The sequence below is a fragment of the Chroicocephalus ridibundus genome, chromosome 4 (genome assembly GCF_963924245.1).
Source record: "Chroicocephalus ridibundus chromosome 4, bChrRid1.1, whole genome shotgun sequence".
NCBI classification, from domain to species: Eukaryota; Metazoa; Chordata; class Aves; order Charadriiformes; family Laridae; genus Chroicocephalus; species Chroicocephalus ridibundus.
In genome coordinates this window covers 15466671-15486481 of record NC_086287.1, presented here as the reverse complement: position 1 = coordinate 15486481, position 19811 = coordinate 15466671, and the positions used below count along the sequence as shown (strand labels likewise).

At 36.8% G+C, this 19811-nt stretch overlaps 1 protein-coding gene across 11 annotated transcripts in view; it reads left to right on the top strand.

Annotated features, from left to right (window-relative positions):
- SOX6 (SRY-box transcription factor 6) overlaps positions 1 to 19811 on the top strand; it is a 381266-nt gene that overhangs the window by 158073 nt on the left and 203382 nt on the right. For all 11 annotated transcript variants that reach the window (XM_063331731.1, XM_063331728.1, XM_063331729.1 and 8 more), the window contains one exon: positions 2881 to 3091. In XM_063331731.1, the coding sequence (XP_063187801.1) occupies positions 2881 to 3091 (211 nt within the window). The remainder of the gene's footprint in view (positions 1 to 2880; positions 3092 to 19811) is intronic.

The following is a 19811-nucleotide window of genomic DNA, read 5'->3' as shown; positions in this document are numbered from 1 at the left end:
GACTGGTCTACAGTTTTTCCATTTGCCCATTTAATCCCTTGAATGCCTTTCAGTTTGTGCAGTTACCCTGCTGAATCCTCAGCCACTCTTTGAAACCATTTCTGATTTCAGAAAAAGGTGGAGCTCAGAAAGTCGTCCTTGCTGGGTTTCTTAGAGTGCCAATTCAGATAATACATTTCAAATGTTGTAGTCATTTAGTGACCCCAATACAACAGGTGTAGGGAGGGCCAAACAGAACCAAAAATATTAGGGATACCTTTTATTCTTTTATTTTTATTCTACATTTTAATTACCCACAAAACTGACAATATAAAATACTCTATTAGTTAGACAGTTCCTCATTCTTCAAAGGCTCTCATTCTGCCTCCATTCCATAAACATACATCATTTGCATGGAGTTTAAACTTGTCTTATATTCATTATGGATATTTGCAGTCTTTTGGGCAAGAAAAATAAGCGTGAATGTGCTGCCTAACGGAGGCAGGACTTGGAGAGTCTTTCATTGACAGCGAAGGAGCATTGTGCTGGACCTTGCATGCATCCAGACGAGGGAGAGGATAGGTTATCAGGAGGAAGAACATTCAGTCATTTCTACTTGCCCCACAGATTAGCCTTCTTGTTTCCGGCCTAACAACAGATTTAGTGTTTCTTGCTGAGAGCATGAAAAACGCTGAATAATGTTGATGGATATGCTTCATGGACTGGAAGAGGACGTTGCTTTAAAATGAATTTAAAATTCCTAAGTTGCTCATACCCTAGTCTTCAAAGGTGAAAATGCCATGTTATATAGTATTAATTCTTCATTGAGGAAATGCATTATAGAAATTCAAGTTTTAAATTGAAAAATATTAGGAGATGCTTTTTTCATCTCCATTGTAACTTAGACCAAGTTTCTAAGAAAATTGCAAAGTAGTTTTCAGAAACAACTGAAGATAAGAAAGGCTTCCTTTGCTCAAGGCATCTGAATACATTCAGCTCTGTACTTGGTCTGCCTAAGCTATTATTGTTTGTGATGTTTGATTCTTTAATGGATACAACTGGATTGAAATGAAAATTCTTTAACGTTGATAAATGAAAAAATGAAGGTAAATTTTTTGTTCCATGGCACCTCTCTTTCCGTGTGTGCTTACAAAACCTCTGTCACTCATACTGTGTTGACAGGGATGCTGCTACTGCTGGGATGCGATAGCATCTTCTTCCACATTCCTGTCTTAGTGAATAAATACATTTTCAACATCACTAGCAAATGCTGCCTCCTTCTCCAATGGCAATAATAGTGTTTTGCTGATCATATACTGCTGGGCTTGATAATGATTTGTCACCACCACCTTCTCTGCAGTCCACAGCCCACAGTTACCACACTTGCTCATTGTTAGTGCTGCTTCTTCTGTTGCATTGCACAGCTACTTAATCCGTTCAAGACTAAAGCAAAGATTTATGACTGGTGTTGTTGCTGGTGTTTAATGTTTTCTAGTCCATCTTTCTTCAGACCTCATTTCACTTGGGACATTTCCCAGCACAGGTTTCTTCAATACTCTGTAGATGGGTATTTTCAGCTCACAGAGTAGTAGGAATTATTGTTCGTGGGGAATACTATGCATTGGGAGAATGACTTTTGATAGAAATAATAATTAATCTCTTAATTTTTAAATATATTGCCACTAGTATTATTACTCTTTAATTTTAAAGAAAATCTGTTTTATGGCATCGAATATACGCACTGACATTTCTAGGCATACCATAAACAAAAAAACCCTCAATATTTTTTACCCTCAATTTTTAGTACTCCTAGCCTGATATTATTAAAAATTAAAATAGAATAATGATTTTGGAGAGAGAAGTGTGCAAGAAATTCCCATGGTTGAGTTTTTGAGGACAAATTGAAGAATTTGTGCTCTTTTTAGCTGAAGTGAAAGCAGAAATGCAGTCAATGTTGCATCTATGGTTGGGAGAATGAGGAGTCTGAGCCAGAGCCAGAGAAGTTCCTGAAAGGCTTTACTGTTGGGTGATATCATGAAACTGAGGAGAAATTACATTACTTGTTGCTAGTATGATGCCCTTTTTTATTTATATTTTTTTTAGCTTATTGCTCAAATACTATGTGTTATATATGGACAAGGAGATGAACCCTTTTTATTTATCTTTCTATGTTTTTGACTATATAACACCACCTCTGATACATGCAGTCTCAATACCTATGTTTCAGCATGCACGACTTACTTACTCTGCCACAAGATCATTTCCTTGCTTGTTCTTGTCTATATTACCCTGGAAAGTAACATTGCCTTTTGTATATTAGAAGCATTATGATCTCCATTCTTTAAGAAAAGGGTTTAACTTAAAGAGCAGTGAATAAGCATGGGTAGACAAATACCATAACCTTTGTTTAACTGTGAAGTAGATTCCTTGCTCCTCAGTCATTATTGGCCTAGCTCTTTTTCTAGTTTTAGGGTTACGTTGTTTTCCGTTAGCTGAGGATCTATCTATCAGTAATTTGTCCTTGCCTGTATATTTTCTCTCAGTGCTACATGTATTGCCCTTACTTAAGCAACTAAAAAAACTGTAAAAGTTTAACACTCAGTTGAAAAAAGTGTTGGAGTGTCTTGTTTTTGACAAGGAAAATCCTTGATGAGGACTATCTCAGGCATGAGGTATGATCGTTAGGAACATGGAGAGGACTGACTTTAAAGAAAAAGGAGCCCCTATCAAGCACTGAAACTGAGAAATTCAAATGATAATGCTCATTTTAGAAACTGGAGGATACACGTGGGCTTGTTAGAATTACAGACTAATAAATAATGCTTTCAACTTGTATGTGTTTGAGATCCTTCTGAGGTAAGAGAATAGCCTATGTTTTCACACTGTATTGTTTCTTTGCAGGAGTCAGAGAGTAATAAGTTATGTTCCCTATATTCCTTCCGAAATACCTCTACCTCACCAAACAAGCCCGACGAAGGAGGTCGTGACCGCAGTGAGCTAATGACCAGTGTTAATTTTGGAACGCCAGAACGCCGCAAAGGAAGCCTTGCAGATGTGGTGGACACACTGAAGCAGAAGAAACTAGAAGAAATGACCAGGACTGAGCAAGAGGGTATGTGTTGGTCAAGAGCGATACAGTTTCCCCACCCCCAAACCCTACAATTTTTATGGCATAAAGAATGTGTTGGGTATCAAGAGCCAGAAAATTGCATAATTGGCAAAGGCTAGGATAAAGTTATTCACAGGTTACCATGGCAATGGTAGTTTGAGATCCATTAGGCATTTTAGACAAATATGCCAGTTTTTTAAAACTTTCTAAATTGCGTTGGTTGTCTGTGAGTCAAAGCAAGAATGTCTGTTTAGGTGAAAGCTCAACTCCTGCTTGAAAGGTTATGATGAATTCTTAACTGGTTGTAGAGCTGTGAGGGATATTGTTCAGTGGTATTTGTTCTTTTTCTTTTAAAAGATAAATGTTTATTTTAAACAATAGGAATGAATAAAACATGAACTGGTTTGTTTTGCCTTAGAAATTCTCATCCTTCATCACCTTAATGACCCAGCATCTGTGGCTAGGAGAACGGGAAACAGTTTTAAGTGTAAAGAGTACCTAGTTCTGACCTATATATCTAGAACTGCAGCTGAAGAAATACATTTTTTTTTTACAGTCTGCTCAGATATTGTTACAAGTGTTAAAAGAGAGAGATAAAAATGAGGACAAATCTTGGAGCTGTAAGGCAGTTTATGTACTCAGTCCTTATTCAGATATTTTCGTCAGCTTTGGTAAGATTTTGGCCTTGATAGGAACTAAATAGAATTGGAGAGTGAGTTCATTAGGCTATGTGTGCACATGATCAGGGTCCACTATGAAAATCTCTCCCCATGTCAAGTAGAATGAAGTCTTGATTGCTTCTGCAACGTCTTCTAGTCTGTGAGCTCATACCTGAGTTTGAACCAGGGAAGATGTGAGAACAGGGGGTTCTGAAATAGATAAACAGTTGTGGAGACATCTGTGTGCATTCTGTTAGTTGTTTGTGTAGTTCAGTGTTGTTTTGTGGCATTAAAAATAACCCAGGAAGAATATTTGAAACTACCAGGCAGTAGAACTTTGTGATCCCTTTTTTCTTTGAAATTAATGAGTTCAGAATAATTTACCTCCTCAATTTCATGGTATGGTCACAGTGCACTTCAAACAGTGCGTTTTAGTATCCCTTGGCTCAGGTAGGCAATGTAGATTTCAATTAAAATTGATGCTGATACAATAATATGTTTAAATATGGGATAAATTCATGTAGGGATGGAAGTAGGCTTTCAAATTTCTTGGCATAATTGTTAAATGCCAGCACATAGATAAATGTGTTCTATAGGTGTCCTTTCTGAAGCTGGTGAAACATCTCTAAAGAGAGAATGTCCCAGATTCTTTACTACCATCTGTCTGTTTTCAGCTGTAAAGATCACTCTTTTAAAAATTGCTTTCTTAGATTTGGTGGTTAGACTACGAAAACTATTTTAAATGTTACTTTGGCACAGTTGTTTTTTACAGTCAGTAACAGTCGTTCGACACTCCATGCTAATCAAAGGTCTTGGCTCATGCTTTGCTGCGGGAGTATACAAGTTGCTGTTGATTATAGTGACACCACAGCTAAGACTTTTCCAGGAGTATACTGAATGGTGTGCTAATAAAAATGTGCATCAAAAAATTTAAACATAGTATCTTACTGTAGGGACTGAAGCTTTTCATAGCTTATTTTTGTATGAATTCTATAGAAAGTTCTGCACTTCCTCTGTATTAGTATACGCTAGTTGATTTAAGAGAGGTATGTGCATAGCAGAGAGATGCCTCTCACTGAGTCTGAGCCTTCCATGCTGTATGTTCTCACCAGCTGTGAAATAAAGGTCATTTCTGATCTGTAAAATAATCTTGCCTTTTATGGATCACATTATACTGGAAAACTATTCTAAAGTCTGCTTGTAAGTTCAAAGGTACTTGACAGTATCTTTGTGTTAAGTTCTTTCCAATTCATCCACCATTTTCTGTAGAAAAAAAGGTCATTTCCCTTTTAGAGAAAATAATTAATGGACATCTGACTGGTACCATATAAACTAACATGGAAAAATCATTAATAGAAAGACTGGAAGTTCTTCAGGATGTTACAGTTAGGAGGTTCAATGGTTTTAAACTGTGTAGACTAGGAATACCAAAACTCTTATGACAGATTTGAATACCTATTTCAGTATTCAGAGGTTTCTCTGAATTAAAAGGAAGGAAACTCTCCATACTTGTTTGATTGGAATATAATAACATTTTAAAAATAATTACTATTTTAAGAGTGATCTTTGTGGTGACTGTGGGTGCTGCGACTGACTCAGTGCAGAGTCAGTTGGAGAAATGAGGTCTGAGATTATGAAAAGGTTTTGCCATCTTATATAATTGCTTTAATGAATGGAATGGGGAAAAGACATGTATTTCTACTGTATACTACTGTGTAAAATCTGTGGGGCTCGAACTCTTGCATCATTCCCTTGAATAAATTAATAGTATGTGTTAGCATCTTTTATAGGGAGGAGCTCCATGACCGTCAATGTAGCTGTGGGAATTGGGCTAACATACGGTCATATGTCAAGTTAATTGTAGAGTTAGAAGTGGAATAAAGAACTCAAGAATTCCAGTCATCTGCTCTAACCCCCATGCGAGTACAGCAACAAGTCTTTTTTAATGTTATTACAGTAGCTTTCTGGTCCATCTATAGGGTCTGAATTTGAGTAATAGGAGTTGCTGATGTCAACTGCTGAAACATTTTGTGGTATGCCTTCAGATGTCAAGTGTCTGTTATAGTTATATCTCCTGGTTGTGGTCTCTGTTGTACCTCATAACATTGGAAAAGAAATATATACTGTAAGACTTTATCGTGTCTAAATAGATATATTTAATCAGAGTCCTTTGGCTTCTGAAAATAAGTTGTCTAATGAGAATTTCATCTGAGCAGCTGTGACTGAGGAGGTCAACAGGCATTGCCTAAGAGAATATGGCCCAGCTGGTTAAATCTGGTTGTTGTAGTGATTTAAATGGTCAAGTGCTGCTTGTAATCCAGGACCGTCTGTTTGTAAAGGAAAGAGTGAGTGCTTCAGCATAATGTACAGCTGTTTTAATCTCTCTTTAATAATAGTGCTTCAGCCAGTGTCATGTCTTGTGTATAATACTGGGAACATGAGCACCTCATGTAGCACTGAATATACCTTAGATAGGTTTTTAGCATTTTTTGTAGTTTGAACAAAGATTAGCAACATCACAGGATAAACAACATTTTTGACTTCATGGTCCAGCATTTGCATACTTTGTACATTAAGGCATTCCTGTGTCATAATTTCTAATGATTTGGAAATGAGAAAATTGATGAGAAAATTGTAACTGTGGGGAGAAAAAAAAAAAAGAATGCTACAAATATTTAGAGTTAATTTGAGTATGTAAAGACTTTGCTGACATGTGTTCTCATAAGACAGAAGAGGTCAGAAATGAACAGGTGTCTAATTTAATCAACAACACTAGACTCTAGGGCCTCTTGGATAACTTCAATATATTCATCTTCTTAGGTTTTGTATGAACAGAAGGATTGTTCTACTTTTTTTCTTTGGAAGTATCCTGTAGTACAATCAAGTATTAAATATCTTTACAGCTCAAATGAAGAGTTTATGTTTGATAGTATGGTCGGACTGCCCTTTTCCTTTCTATTCCCCTTCAGTAAAAGACTTTCTTTCAGAATATTGCTTATGTTACTTTTGTGAGACAGATTTACATCTCCCGGGCTGCCCGAATTCTAGGCTGAGAATTGGCTTCCAGACAACTATGCTACTGTACTTCATCATAAGCCTCTATGAGCAATAATTAGTAGTACACATCTTGTCTGTAGCTAGGAGAGCAGATTTCCCCTTTCAGATCTGGAATGCTAGGTTGGCAGGTCAGCTGGCACTTCTGAGCTGGAAACTGGGCATGTCATTTCTGCTAAGTGCTAAGCCCTCATTACTCAGGGCCTGGATTCCTAATTCACTTTTGACCTTGATTCTGAGCGATGTATACAGTATCATTTTTCAACCAAGCGCAGTTCAGAATTCTAGCACAAGCTTTTTATAAACTGCTTCCCATTCTTGTTTCCTCCTTGAAGACCATAGTTGAACATTCAGAGATCAAAGATTTTTATGTATGCGTGTTGGAATAATGAACATCTATATAAAGAGTAGTATATTCATAAATTTCCATCTATTCTCTGTCATGTGCACCTGTTTGTACTCTCTCTCTATGGGTGGATATATGTAACTCATAGTGATATATAATATGTCTAAAGATATCTAAATTAAAAATTAAAGATCCACATGTATTATTCATTTTATAGGCAATAGGGAAAATCTTACTACGCTACTCGGTACTGGTGGTTTTTCTGATTTTGTGTTTAGCTATTTTTTTTTCTTCCAGCTTCATTAGTTAATAATAATTGAAGGCTTTCTTTTATATTAACTTAAAATAGATTAACGGTTCCTCTGTAACATTTTCTGTCATGCCAGCAAGGACAGTATTGCACACACAAATATGTATGTATTTCCTGTTGACTTCACTGGGAAATAAAGAAACTTAAGCTTTCACCTACTGTGTTTTATAACTGGACACTGGTAAACCATTGCGATTGTAGTTTTGTGCAAGGTTTTTTGTTGCTGGTTTTTTTTGTTGTTGTTTTTTGTTATTGTTGGTTTGGGTTCTTTTTTTTTTTTTTTTTTTTTTTTTAAGTGGAATCTGTGTGTGCTGTATCGTATTAAAAGAATGGAGAGTTTCAGTTTTGTATTCTTTGTTTTAAGCCTGCCACAGCTGAGAACAGACAGAGTTCAGACATAGACACTTGTTTTCTGGTATAGTTTTAAGCACAACCTTTGAGGACATCATATGTCAGGAGTTTTTTTGGGATCAGGTCTAGAATGGAACTACTGACCATCTGTGGTCAATTAATATTTTTGAATATTTTTCAGAAGTTTTACTGAGATTTAATTAAAGTTACATGCCTTGTGGTGTGCTCTATACTCACACTTTCCACTGACGAAGGCATGATCCCTGGTTGTCCTAATACACCTGGCATTTATAGAGCCCTGTTCTTTATTTTTCAGTTTTCTTGATGGCTACAGATATTTTCTTCTGTTCAAGGCTTTAAAAATGTTACAGGATTTGGTATTAGGATTATCCAAACTCATTGTTAGAAATGAATTAATACTACTGTTCTATTTTTTGTGATACCTATGGAATTCATAAATGTTAACTGAGGTTCCTGTCAGCTAGAAACCAGCCCTTCGCATGTGAAAAAACCCACCTTCTTCAAAATCCTTTCATCGTCTTTGAAAAACCTTGCCACATCTGCTAGGTACCACCCTCATCGTGTTTCCCTTTTCTTCTTAAAAATCTTTTTTGGTAAGCAAATTCAGAATCAGTTATGTATATGGTTAATTTCATACATATCTTTTACTTGCTTTTTGTTAGAAGCCGTATATGGTAGCAGCGAGGCTGAGGAATTTTTCTGCTAAGCTCCAAACATGCTTCCAAAGTAAAAACACAAAAGCCTAAAAGTCCACACAATAAACAGATGAGTTAGATCAAGTTCGAGGACAGATTTGAGGCACATTTTCCTAAACTGCTGTTTTCTTGAATTACTTCTCTCTTTACCATACATTTAAATGCAACTCACTGTCTCTTTTTTTTTTAATCCAATGATCTTGTTAAAATCACATTGGTCACTCTTTTTTCTTGCAATTTATGTTGCTGTTTTAGAAAAAGATATTCTTCTACTAGAGAAGTTTTATAGATCATAAAATTTCTAAGAATTTTATTTTTGAAGTGTACAGTGAATTCCTATGTCTTAATGCGTTAAATGAAGTAATTTAGGGCTTCTTAGGAAGATTACCACAAAGAAAGTGGTTTCTAGGGTTATTTTCCTGGTAACTAAAAGAAGATGCAGCCTAGTTTCTTTCTTTCTGATGTGTTTGATTTTTCTATCAAAAATTCATTCCTGTTGGAGGCAGAAATAACTTTAGTGGAGTTGTTTTAAACAACATTTAGAACACAACACATGTTTAGGTAATTTTTTTTTTTTTTTTTTTTTTTGCAAAGGCAGACCCAGCCTGTGTAACCATACTGTATCTGGTCATTAATATTTTGTCTCATGTTTTTATTTATCCTTCTAGATATATGAGAATTTATGCGTTTTTTATTATTTCCTGTCTTATGTCTTTTAAGACTTTCAGAGGACTGTTTTGTGATTAAATGCTATCTCACAATTATTGTTTAAGAATCTGGCACATGTTGTCATCTTTCCACCTTACCTTTGCATTTATTATCTGCCTGTCTACGCTACAATCTTGCCCAGTGTTGTAGCATTTGAGCATCTAGTCATTACTCACAGGTTCTGTGTGGATTATAGTATAGTAATTCTTCGGCATTTTTCAGTATGTCTCATGTGACATTAGAAACTTTCCCTTCAGTTTTCTTTGTCTGAAATTTGTTCATGGCACAGAAATGGGGAAAAGTACAGGCTTTTACATAGATATCACGAAGAATAAGATCTATATGAATAAATCAATAGATTATGGAGACTGTCTTTTTTACTAAAGGGTTTTCGTGTCCCTTCAGCTCTTAGATCGAATTCAGGATTATCAATAAAATGTGGCGAGTGTGATGGTAGCATTTTTCATAATGGGGTCTGGCAGTAGTTGAACGAAAATAGCAACATGAGGACCTGTCAGGTGAAAATATACCTTGGTTACTATCAGGTTATTACCTAGATGCAGGATCTATGGCATTTTATGGAGCTTCTACTTTTATAGAGGTTTGGTTTCCCAATGCAGGTTGTTTTCTTGTTGAAGCTTTGTACCTCTGCACCTCTACAAAATGGTTTTGTTGATCATAGCTTGAGTCCTGATGTGGGGAGAGTCTGAAATTCAGGTCTCACTTCTGAAGATTGGGACATCCCTTCTAGTTATGGTAACTCTAAACTATTTTTGAGTAGATGTTTACTTTCACCATTTTGAGATGCTCACATTACATTGAGGAAATGTCTTTATTCATCCTGGATATTTGAGATGGGTACAATCCTTTTCATTAGAACAAATGGGCTTTCAGCCTTTCCTCATTGTCTCTGAACTTGAGCCGTAGACAGGGATGGATTAAACTGAAACAGACTGAGATCTTCTCAACGCCAGCATCTACTGACCATTCCAACCAGTTCCTCCCCAGTGACTGTGTTTTCCAATGTCTTACCTTCAGGGGTCATCTCATCTTTTTCTTTAATCCCACAATACCCCTCAATTCTGACATTGTCCACTGCTGGATACAATTTAATTTAATTTAATTTTTACCGGGTAATAAATTGTCTCCATGCTTTTATATAATTTTCTGCACTAATGCTCCTCTACATTTTTGTCTCCTTTTTAGACATAAGATCTGCTATCTTTACACTATTTTTATGTTATTAGTATTACAAAAGCATTAAAAAAGTGTATCTAAAAAGCCAGCTTTTTCCTTAGGGCGGTAAGAAACGCAAGTTCAGTATGAACGGGTACAACTGACATTGGGCTCTGTGGTGAAGCATGTAAGTGAGCAAATAGATGTCAAAATATGGAGAGTTGCTTCAGTTGCGTGATCTTGGCAGCAGAAAAATAAATTCATACTTCATTGGTTTCTGATGTACTGTGACACAAACAGCGTTACGATCAGATCATGCTTTAAAATGGGAATTGAAATACATGTTGTAGTCATTGGGTTAAGAGTAGGGACTAGGCTGCAATCCTTTCCTTCCTAAAATTGCTAATGTAAATATAAAAATATGAGGGAAAGAGAGGGCTCGCATGTGGCTGATCTTGTATGCCGTTGTATTTTCCAAGTCCTGTAGGGTGAACGAACTCAGATTTCTTTGGTGATGAACTTTAGTTTTATTTGGTCTAATTTGCTTTGCCATTCCTGCTGTTTTGCAACAGGGCCTAAAAGTGCTTTAAGTGCTTGTGACTGGGGTAATGAATGAAAATATCTTTCCAGCACTGGGAGTATTGCATTAGACTGAATAGTCACCTTACTTGTAAAAGCACTATTAGAGAGGGGCAGCTGTAAGTAAGGATAACGATTTGTGTCCAGTGCTTATTTACTGAAAATTGTAAATGTATTATTTATTGAGAGCTCTCCAGACAGTGCTTGTCAGAATAAAAATGTCAACTCTAAGCAAAATGTTATAATACATAATAAAAATGCTTGGTACGCACTTTAGAGATACAGCTAATTAGATCTGCTTTTCTTAAAGAAATGACAGTAAAAATGCTCAGCAGCATATACATTTTAAATGCTGATATATTCCTTATTTCTCTGTACAGTATTTGGTTTAGATACCTTATCATTACTTAAAAATAATTTTGACAACTTTATTTGGTTGCCACAAGAGAGACAGAGGCATTCGCTGCCTGGCTGCACGAGGCAGCTACACGCTCAGGCTGTCTGGTTCATCCAACAGAGAGAGCAGCTCCTCTCACCTCTGTGTTTTAGTCTGAAACTCCAAGATGCCACTTCTTTCGTGAGGGAAACCTGCCTCCAGTGGAAACAACAAACAATTATTAAGATTAGTCTTCAGCCGTGCTAATTAACCCCAAACAGATTTTATGTTAAGGAGACTAAATCCATTCAATGTCAGTGTCACTTTTGTGTATTGCTAAATACAAGTAAGAATTAGGAAAAAAAAGAGTAGTTAGGGTTTTTTTTCATTTAAAATACTACTTTAAGTGTTTTTTATACATTTTTGTTTTTCCTGAAGTTTGTAATGGGAAGAACTTGAGCTTAAAAAATTTGGAAATCTTCTAGAGTGTTTTATAATGTGAGGGAGGAAACAGGATTTTGAATTTATCCTTTTTACAAAGAACTGCTCAGTACAGCAACATAAAATTTAGGATGTCATCATTAAGAGCAGCTTTCTTCTTTCAAATGTATCAGCCCATACATGAAAGAGCCTAATTGTGTTTATTTCGGTGACAATATATGCACCTTCTCCTGCGCTCAGTTTGCGGTCTGTTTCAAAGAGCTGGAGAATCGCACAGTGACTGAGATGGGAAAGCACCACTTGGGACTGTCTGGCCCAGCTGTCCCACTCGGAACAGGATCACCTGGAACAGGCTGCTCAGGGCCGTGTCCTATCAGTTTTTGAGTATCTCCAAGGATGGAAACTCCACAACCGGTTCAGTGTTTTGTCATCCTTATAATAAGAAAGTTCTTTCTTACGTTTCAAGGGAATTTCCTGTATTTCCCTTTGTGCCCTTTGCTTCTGGGCCTGTCAGTGGGCATCACTGAGAAGAGAGTGGTCACTGAGAGAGTGGGCGTCACTGAGAGAGAGTCAGTCTTCTTTACTCCAGCCATCAGGTATTTATATATTATCCCTTGGAGCCTGCTCTTTTCCAAGCTACACACTCATGGCTCTGTCAGCCCCGCTTCATATGAGAGATGCTCCAATCAGTTGGTTGTCTGGTGGCCCATTGCTGGGCAGCGTGCCCATGTCTTTCTTGTACTGGGTAGCTCAGAACTGGACACCACACTCCAGGTGTGGTCTCAAATATGGTTTATTCTAGGCCTCTAGTTCTCCACTGTAGGACTGATCTGGCACCTTTAAAGCCAAGAAGAGCTTTATCATGAATGCTCAAGCTTTTGTCATGTATGCTCAAGCCCTCTCTGAATCCTATTCATGTCTATAATTCAAGTTTTAGCCCTGTGTGTGTGCTCCCGCTTCCCAGTGCATAGCTGATGAGTGTAAAGTGAAAGCCAGGAACAAAACGTAATTCATTGTTGTGAACTACATGTTTCTGTGCTTCGTAAGTGTATTTTGGATTGTGATGAATCCTTCTAATTCCCATTTGCTTCTTCCTTATTTGCTCATTGGCATGTTGATCTCCAAAATGAAGCAAGAGTTAATAGTTGTTAATGTGTCAAAATCCTCCCTATTCTGTATTACTTAATAACATAAAGAAGTGGTGGTGTTTCTGTAGAGTTCAGGTTGTGATGTTCATGAAAAAACAGGGCAATAGCCCTTGTTAAATATAGTCGTGAGAGCAAGTACTGTGTAAACATCTGCAGATAGCTCCTGTTAGCGTTGCTGCATCTTGACTAGCAGCACCCATTCTGCTGCAGTCTTGGGTCGGTCTTTAACATGGGCTGCCAATCAGGAAAGCCGTGCCAAAATGTCTTGTTCTACAGCCTAGCGTTTTGGAATGTATCTAATAGCTGTTTTCTTTTATTAATCATAATATATTTTTAGCTTTACTTACATAGGTGCCCAGAGTTCCTGGGCACAGTGCCCTCCATATGAATGCCTGTTTATTTTCATCTTCCTTTTTGTTAACTGTTTTACTTAATGCTTTACATAACTATTTGCCGTATTTCAACTTGAAGCTATAATGCACTGCTGCCTGCTCACATTTCTTAAAGAACCTGATGCGACATCACCTTCTACGGTAAATCACGATCTTCACTGAACCTAAAAAACCCATCTTGAATACTCTTCTGTCTTTTATTTGTTTGAAAATGTTGAGGCAAGCAGGCTCTCTCACCCATCTGGAGGAACGCTGAACACGACAGTCTAGAGCGCCTGCAGTGACACCAGAAACATTGAGAGCTCTGTCCTGAATTTCTTGTTAGTCTAACACCACCTGAAGACTGAATTCTGTTTGCATTTATGGCTGTGCTGTGTGTGTTAAGGCATGAGGACAGGGTTCGGCTCTATCTACTCAAATTTGCCTGCATTTTCAATGTTTAAAACAGCTCTGGTTCTCAGTGTAGGTCCTAGCGGTCCTTATCATATCTTAAATATGTAACGAGCAGATTACTTTTAAATATTTACAGTGAAACAAAAACTAACACATCGGGCAGAGGTTTGTTAAAATGTCAGAAGAACTTGCCGTAGTGAAAAATAAATATTGAACCGAGTTTATTCCTGAGGTGACTCTGTTAATTTCAATGGAATTACTGCAGGAGTAGTTCTGTAAAAATCTGTCAGGATTTTGTATCATAATTTTAACATTATTTTTGCAGAACTTTGAATCGGTCAGAAGTCGTTTTATAGATCTGGCACACACATGCATCATGAAGCAAAATAAGCTTCCTTTATTTCAGTTTCTGTTTCCTCTTTGGACTGTTTGTATTTTTAGCTGTTTAAATGCAGTTCTTGCAGCTTCATGAATAGGTTTTGTTATATCTGCAGTTATCCTTGTAATCAAAAAATTAGTTGGAGCATCGGTTCCTCCAAGTTTCAGTGTATCTGTTGTTTCTGTGATATAATGGCTAGACAACGTATCACGTCTGTTGCCTTTCCGTGTCTGTGTATCAGATAACACAACAGACAGTGGCCAGACATATAACCTCAAAAATCAAACCAATTCGTTAATGAACTAACAAGGCAATGTAATAAGCATCTCGACTCAGTCATTTTCCCCAGCTTTCAGTTATTCCTTAGAGCAAGAGTAGCTGGTGCTCTATCAACAAATTATTTGATGACAATAATTTGGCTGATGAGAATACAAGGGAAAAAACCCACCCCAATCTAATTAGAAAACACTGTATATTGGTGGCAAAATGTGTCTAATATTTTTTCTTTTATTGTGAAACCGCAATTTGCAACTTTCGGTAGTTAATGATTTTTAGGTCCCCCCCTCCCCCTCCACACACACTAAATCATTAAAAAAAAGGCCAAAACCAGACTACAGGATTTGAAACACAGTGGCCCTGAAGTGATGGGAAAATGGCCAAGGTGTCACAGCTAATTTCTGACCCTGCTTTATGAGTTCTGCTGTTCCTTATTCCCCTTGTCAGTCTGTGAATCCCTGAGGCTGTACAAACTGGCCTAACATCACTCAACTCCAGTTTTATATCCTCTTTTAATAATGTTGAGTCTATTCTGTCCAACTTTGATTCAGACAACCTGCTTGTCTTGAAAAAGTGATATATTTAATCAGTGGCTCTGTCTCCAGCATAGCTCCCACTGCGTGAGACTAGAGCCAAAGAGTGGTGCAGTGGCCTGTCACTTCTGTTTGAATAGGTAATGTGGAGCCGTTCAGCCGAAGAGACAGGAGCTGGAACTGCTTGTTAGGACACATGATCAAAAGCCACTCTCTGCTTTCTGCCAATCAAGCCTCATGTCGCCTTGTGGGGCAGACATTAAATAGATTTTTCTGCCGTACACTGTGGGCACCTTGCCAGTTTGACATGTGAACTGTTACAAAAGATACCAGAGTTTCCACTGCTTGCTGACTGCTTTTAAATATTACCAAGTCCTTGCTGTCCAAAGTCGAGTATTTTAAATAATGGATTATGATAAATTTCCACTGCTACTGGGCAGTCTCCTTCCTGATTCCAGCAGTTCAAAGGTATTTTTAAAAACAAAACTGTAAGTTGGTTTCTGAAAACAAACAAGCAAACAAAAAACTGTTGAACAACCCTATGGCACAGAGATTTGAACAACATAATTATTGTCTGAGAATTGCGGTGAGTTGTGGCTTTCACTGGTACAATTTTAAACATTGTTTCTATTTTTGGTCTTTTTACATTGTTTAATTGGATTTTCCTAGTTGAGATCATAGCACTATTTTATTATTCTGCTTATGTGGAGGGATATTAAACTTGACTTGTTTTGTAAATTGGGTTGAATTTATTTATTGTGTTTATTGGCTGCCGGTGCAAATATGAGTGTCTTAAAATGGCTCTGTAGTTGTTTTTAGTTATACTTTCCCTTGTTTTTTTTCCTCTTTGTCTATTACCCTTCATAACCACCTCAGCTCTTGTGCCCATGGCAACAACGCTCAGTGGTGGAGGCTAACAAAGATGACATTTAGGCTTTGCCTAAGTAATGAATATTCTTTTGTAACTTCCAGGGCCACTGAATTTATGGCATTTTTTAGAGGTCCCTGGTACCTAGATAACCGCTTCTATTAGTGTTCTCGCGGTCATGATATCCAGATATTTACTCCCTCGTGCTTGCTCTTCCTGATACAATTTTTTTTTTTTTTTGAGTAAAACATTTTTACCAAAACATACCATGGCAATCTAGTGGAACTCATTTAAACAGTGAGCTACACATAAACAGCTGCTCCTTCAATAAGCCATTCTTTATAATACCCTTATTACCTTCTAGTGTCTCAAATTCTGATTAGTCAACAGTGCTGATTGCTGTATGGCATTCCACTGCCCATCTTCCTTCTGCTCAGCTGCTCATGTCTTAGCTGTTATGTGATTACAACACAACTTGTGCATTGTTTCTCCAAGTTGTTCTTCATATTGTATATCTTAAAAAAACCAACTAAACCCTCCTGAGGGTATGGAAAAAATTATTTTCAGTCATTATGAATTCCCTGAAACTTCCTGAATTGTTTTTGTACAACCGTCATCTTCACAGTCCGTGTGCTCTGCTGCTTTCTAATAGGATGAGTAAGTGCTTTAGATTTACAAGGGTAGTCTATAAATAAATTCCAGTTAAAAGAACTTTAGAAAAATGATGGTTAGTTATTGCGAAATTAGTAATATGGTAGAGCAAGAGAGACCTAGGACTGTGTTTAAAAAAACAAACAAACCCCAAAACAATAACCAAAAAACACGCAGAGCTTTGGCCTAGCTTTACTTTCACAAAAACCAGTGGTTTCAAAAGTGAGTAAGAACAGAGCTACATTGTCAGAAGGCAGTTTGGAAAACGTACCCCCAGTAATACATGCTGGGTTTCGGAAAGGTGTGTAGTGGCAGAAGGAATGCACAGAATGGAAATGGATAGAAAAGGAATTGTATCACCAGTGCTCTGGATCTCTGATTTCTGGTGAAAGCAGCAAACACAGAGGTTTGTTAAGGACATTAAAACTTTGTCAGCTGGTTTATAGGTAAATAGCGGGGTAATGAGGAGAACACCCTTCCCGTGTCTCCACAACCCCCCCGAGCTTCCTTTGGTGCAGCCCCTTAGAGTCAAGTCCTGGTGAGTACGAAACGCTGACACACTCAAAACGCAACCCCATTAAAGGCCTTAAATCTGTCATTGTGCTCTGGAGCCTGTTCTGAAAATAGCAAAGCTCTTTTTGTAAATTAAAATCGGTGTGAATGGGAACAGATGTTGACATGCTTTACTTTATCTGCAGGGATCCCTGTTAGGGGGGAGAGGGTCAGCGAGGTTAGATGGTAGGAATTACTGCAAATGTGCAAAGGATGGGGTAGTCTAATATAGACATTGTCTTTGGGTTTATGTAGAGCTGTAATAATACCCAGTGGTTACTTCTGCTTGCTGATAAGTCTGTATACAAGGAAAGATGATTGTGTAATACCTTTAATTCCTTGAAGAATGCTGTCCCCTTTTCTATCTGTGTGCACAGATCAAGGGGAGGGATGCTCGCCCTGTCTTTCAGAGTTGCTGTACTCAGTCAGATCTGGATTCCAAGAGATTCTGAGTCACCTCAGTTTCCATTTACTTCCATGTTACCTGAGCTCACTCAGGACCTCACAGCAGGTGCTTAGCATATCCTAGGCTCAACCTACAAAAAATTCCTATTCAGTCTGACACTGGGTAGCATTTTCACTGTTTCAGCATTACATTTTAGGATTTTGGGTGAACTCTCATGTTGCATTAGAGTAATCATCAACTTTTAATAGTTTTTGAAATAAAAAAGCAGTTCTATTCTGAAATGTGCAATTTATTAAATAGCTTTGCTAGTCAATCTAAATAAATTCTTGTTGAAGATTTTTCTTGATTTAAAAAAAAATATAGCAAAGGATGAATTTATTTATAAGAACTGTAATAGTTTCCCTCAATTCCTTTTATATTTTAGATTACCTTATAATTTTCTAAATCTACATGAACAATAATGATCAATTTTGTCAGTATTATTCACACCTTTTATTAATTTAGCATAGATGAATAAATGTGAATGTTGTGAAGAGTTGATTGGGAATAGATTTTAAATCTGACAGTTAGATTACAGGGTACCTAAGAAAAAATGGCTCTTTCACTAGGTACCTAGTAATTTAATTCTTGTTTGAAATTATTATAATTTATTACAGTGTGTGGGTCCTAATGAATGTCTACTATTAAATGAAAAGGAGAAATTGAAATTATGAAATTCTTTTAACTTGTATCTTAAAAATCCTCTTAAACAATTCAGTAGATATTAATAAGCAATGTGCTTTTCTTTCCCCTTTATGTGAGCGCAAACAAAAACATTTTTGGCGGTACATAATGATATTAGATGAGTGCTGCTGAAGATTCTTAGAATCAAGACTGTCTTAAAATAGAATGGGATAATTTTATGTGATGGAAAATATCTAAAATTTGCTATCTTGATTAGACATTTAGACCTTAACATGAGTCCTTCTTCAAGGTAAGCTCAAAATCATTCTCTAGAAGCTTTACCTTTGTTAGAAATGCAGATATGTGTGTGTTGAGAAATTAAAACTTCTCAGCATTTTTCCTACTGGAGGAGTCAGTCACCAGGGCATGAGAATATAATAAAGCGTTATAATTTTACTATCATTATATAAAATTATTTTTCAACTTTTCTTATTGACTTTGTTTTGAAAAACGGGTAGGAGAACTTCATAAAAATGTGGAGGTATTTCCAAATAAATGGAAAATGGGTAGGTATTTCCAAATAAATATGAAGAATAGGCTATAGTGACATCTTAAATAATGATGGAACACAAATTGTGAAGTATCTTTGCTAAGAAGATAAACACACATTAGAAAATTCTTAGATACAACCTATATGGGTTCATACTACTGTAGCTCACATAAAATGAGGCCACTGACGGGGCTATACCAGGATAAAATCTGTTTAAAGAATAGAAGGCCTCTAGTTTTGTCTACAGACAGTGTTTTGTTGTAGCTCTTCCACATCTCTTATTGTAGAAGATTTCCATTATTAAAATATGAATCGGGATCTTTCTGCAAGTCAGAAAATGAAAAAAAGCTGAACAAGTTGCCTAGGGTTGCCTGACATTTCTTGATTATTTTCTTTAAGTGGAAAACACTGGTTACCTCTGGTTTTATTACCTCTGGTTACCTGTTGCTGTCTTGCAGCTGACAGATGGAGCACCGGTTGGATATTCCATTTTAAGGTACCAAGATAGCATGGCGTGCTTGCATCCTTTGAGATGCATGTGTCTTTTCCTCTGGTAAGAGTGTGTGGGATATTATTCCACTGCATGTTTCCTGATGTTATGCCAGAAAGGAAAAGAAAAAAGAAAAAAAAAAAAAAAGAAAAGAAAAGAACAGAACAGAAAAAAGAATAGAAAAGAACAGAAAAAGACAACAGAAAGAAAAGGAAAAGCAAAAAAGAAAAAAAAGGCAAGGAGACAACTCTATTTTAGGGTGTGGGTGTGATTTGTAACTTCAATAATTTTTGCATTTCCATCAAATCGATGTTTCTAAGTTCAGGTGGACATAGCTGAAGCCAGTATTTTAAAAAGTAACCTGGATTTGAGACTGTATTTTTTTTTAAATATTCCCTATCCAATATAAAGGGCACCCAAAATCACCATATTTGAAAATGGTATTAGGCACAGACAAAACGGGTTACGTTAACCCTTTGTATTCTTTCTCACTGCACACATTTGTGGTGTAGAATCCAATCATGTAGGAACTTTGCTATCTAGCTGATAGGATACGTTTCAAGCTACTAGTAGAAAAATGAAGACGGAACAGAATTTGTTCTTTTCAAACTTCTAAAAATACTTGGGCTTTTCTCATGAGTTAGGAATTTTTATGTTTACTATTCTTCACTATAACCAATTCCAACAACTGCCCTGTTACGGTAAA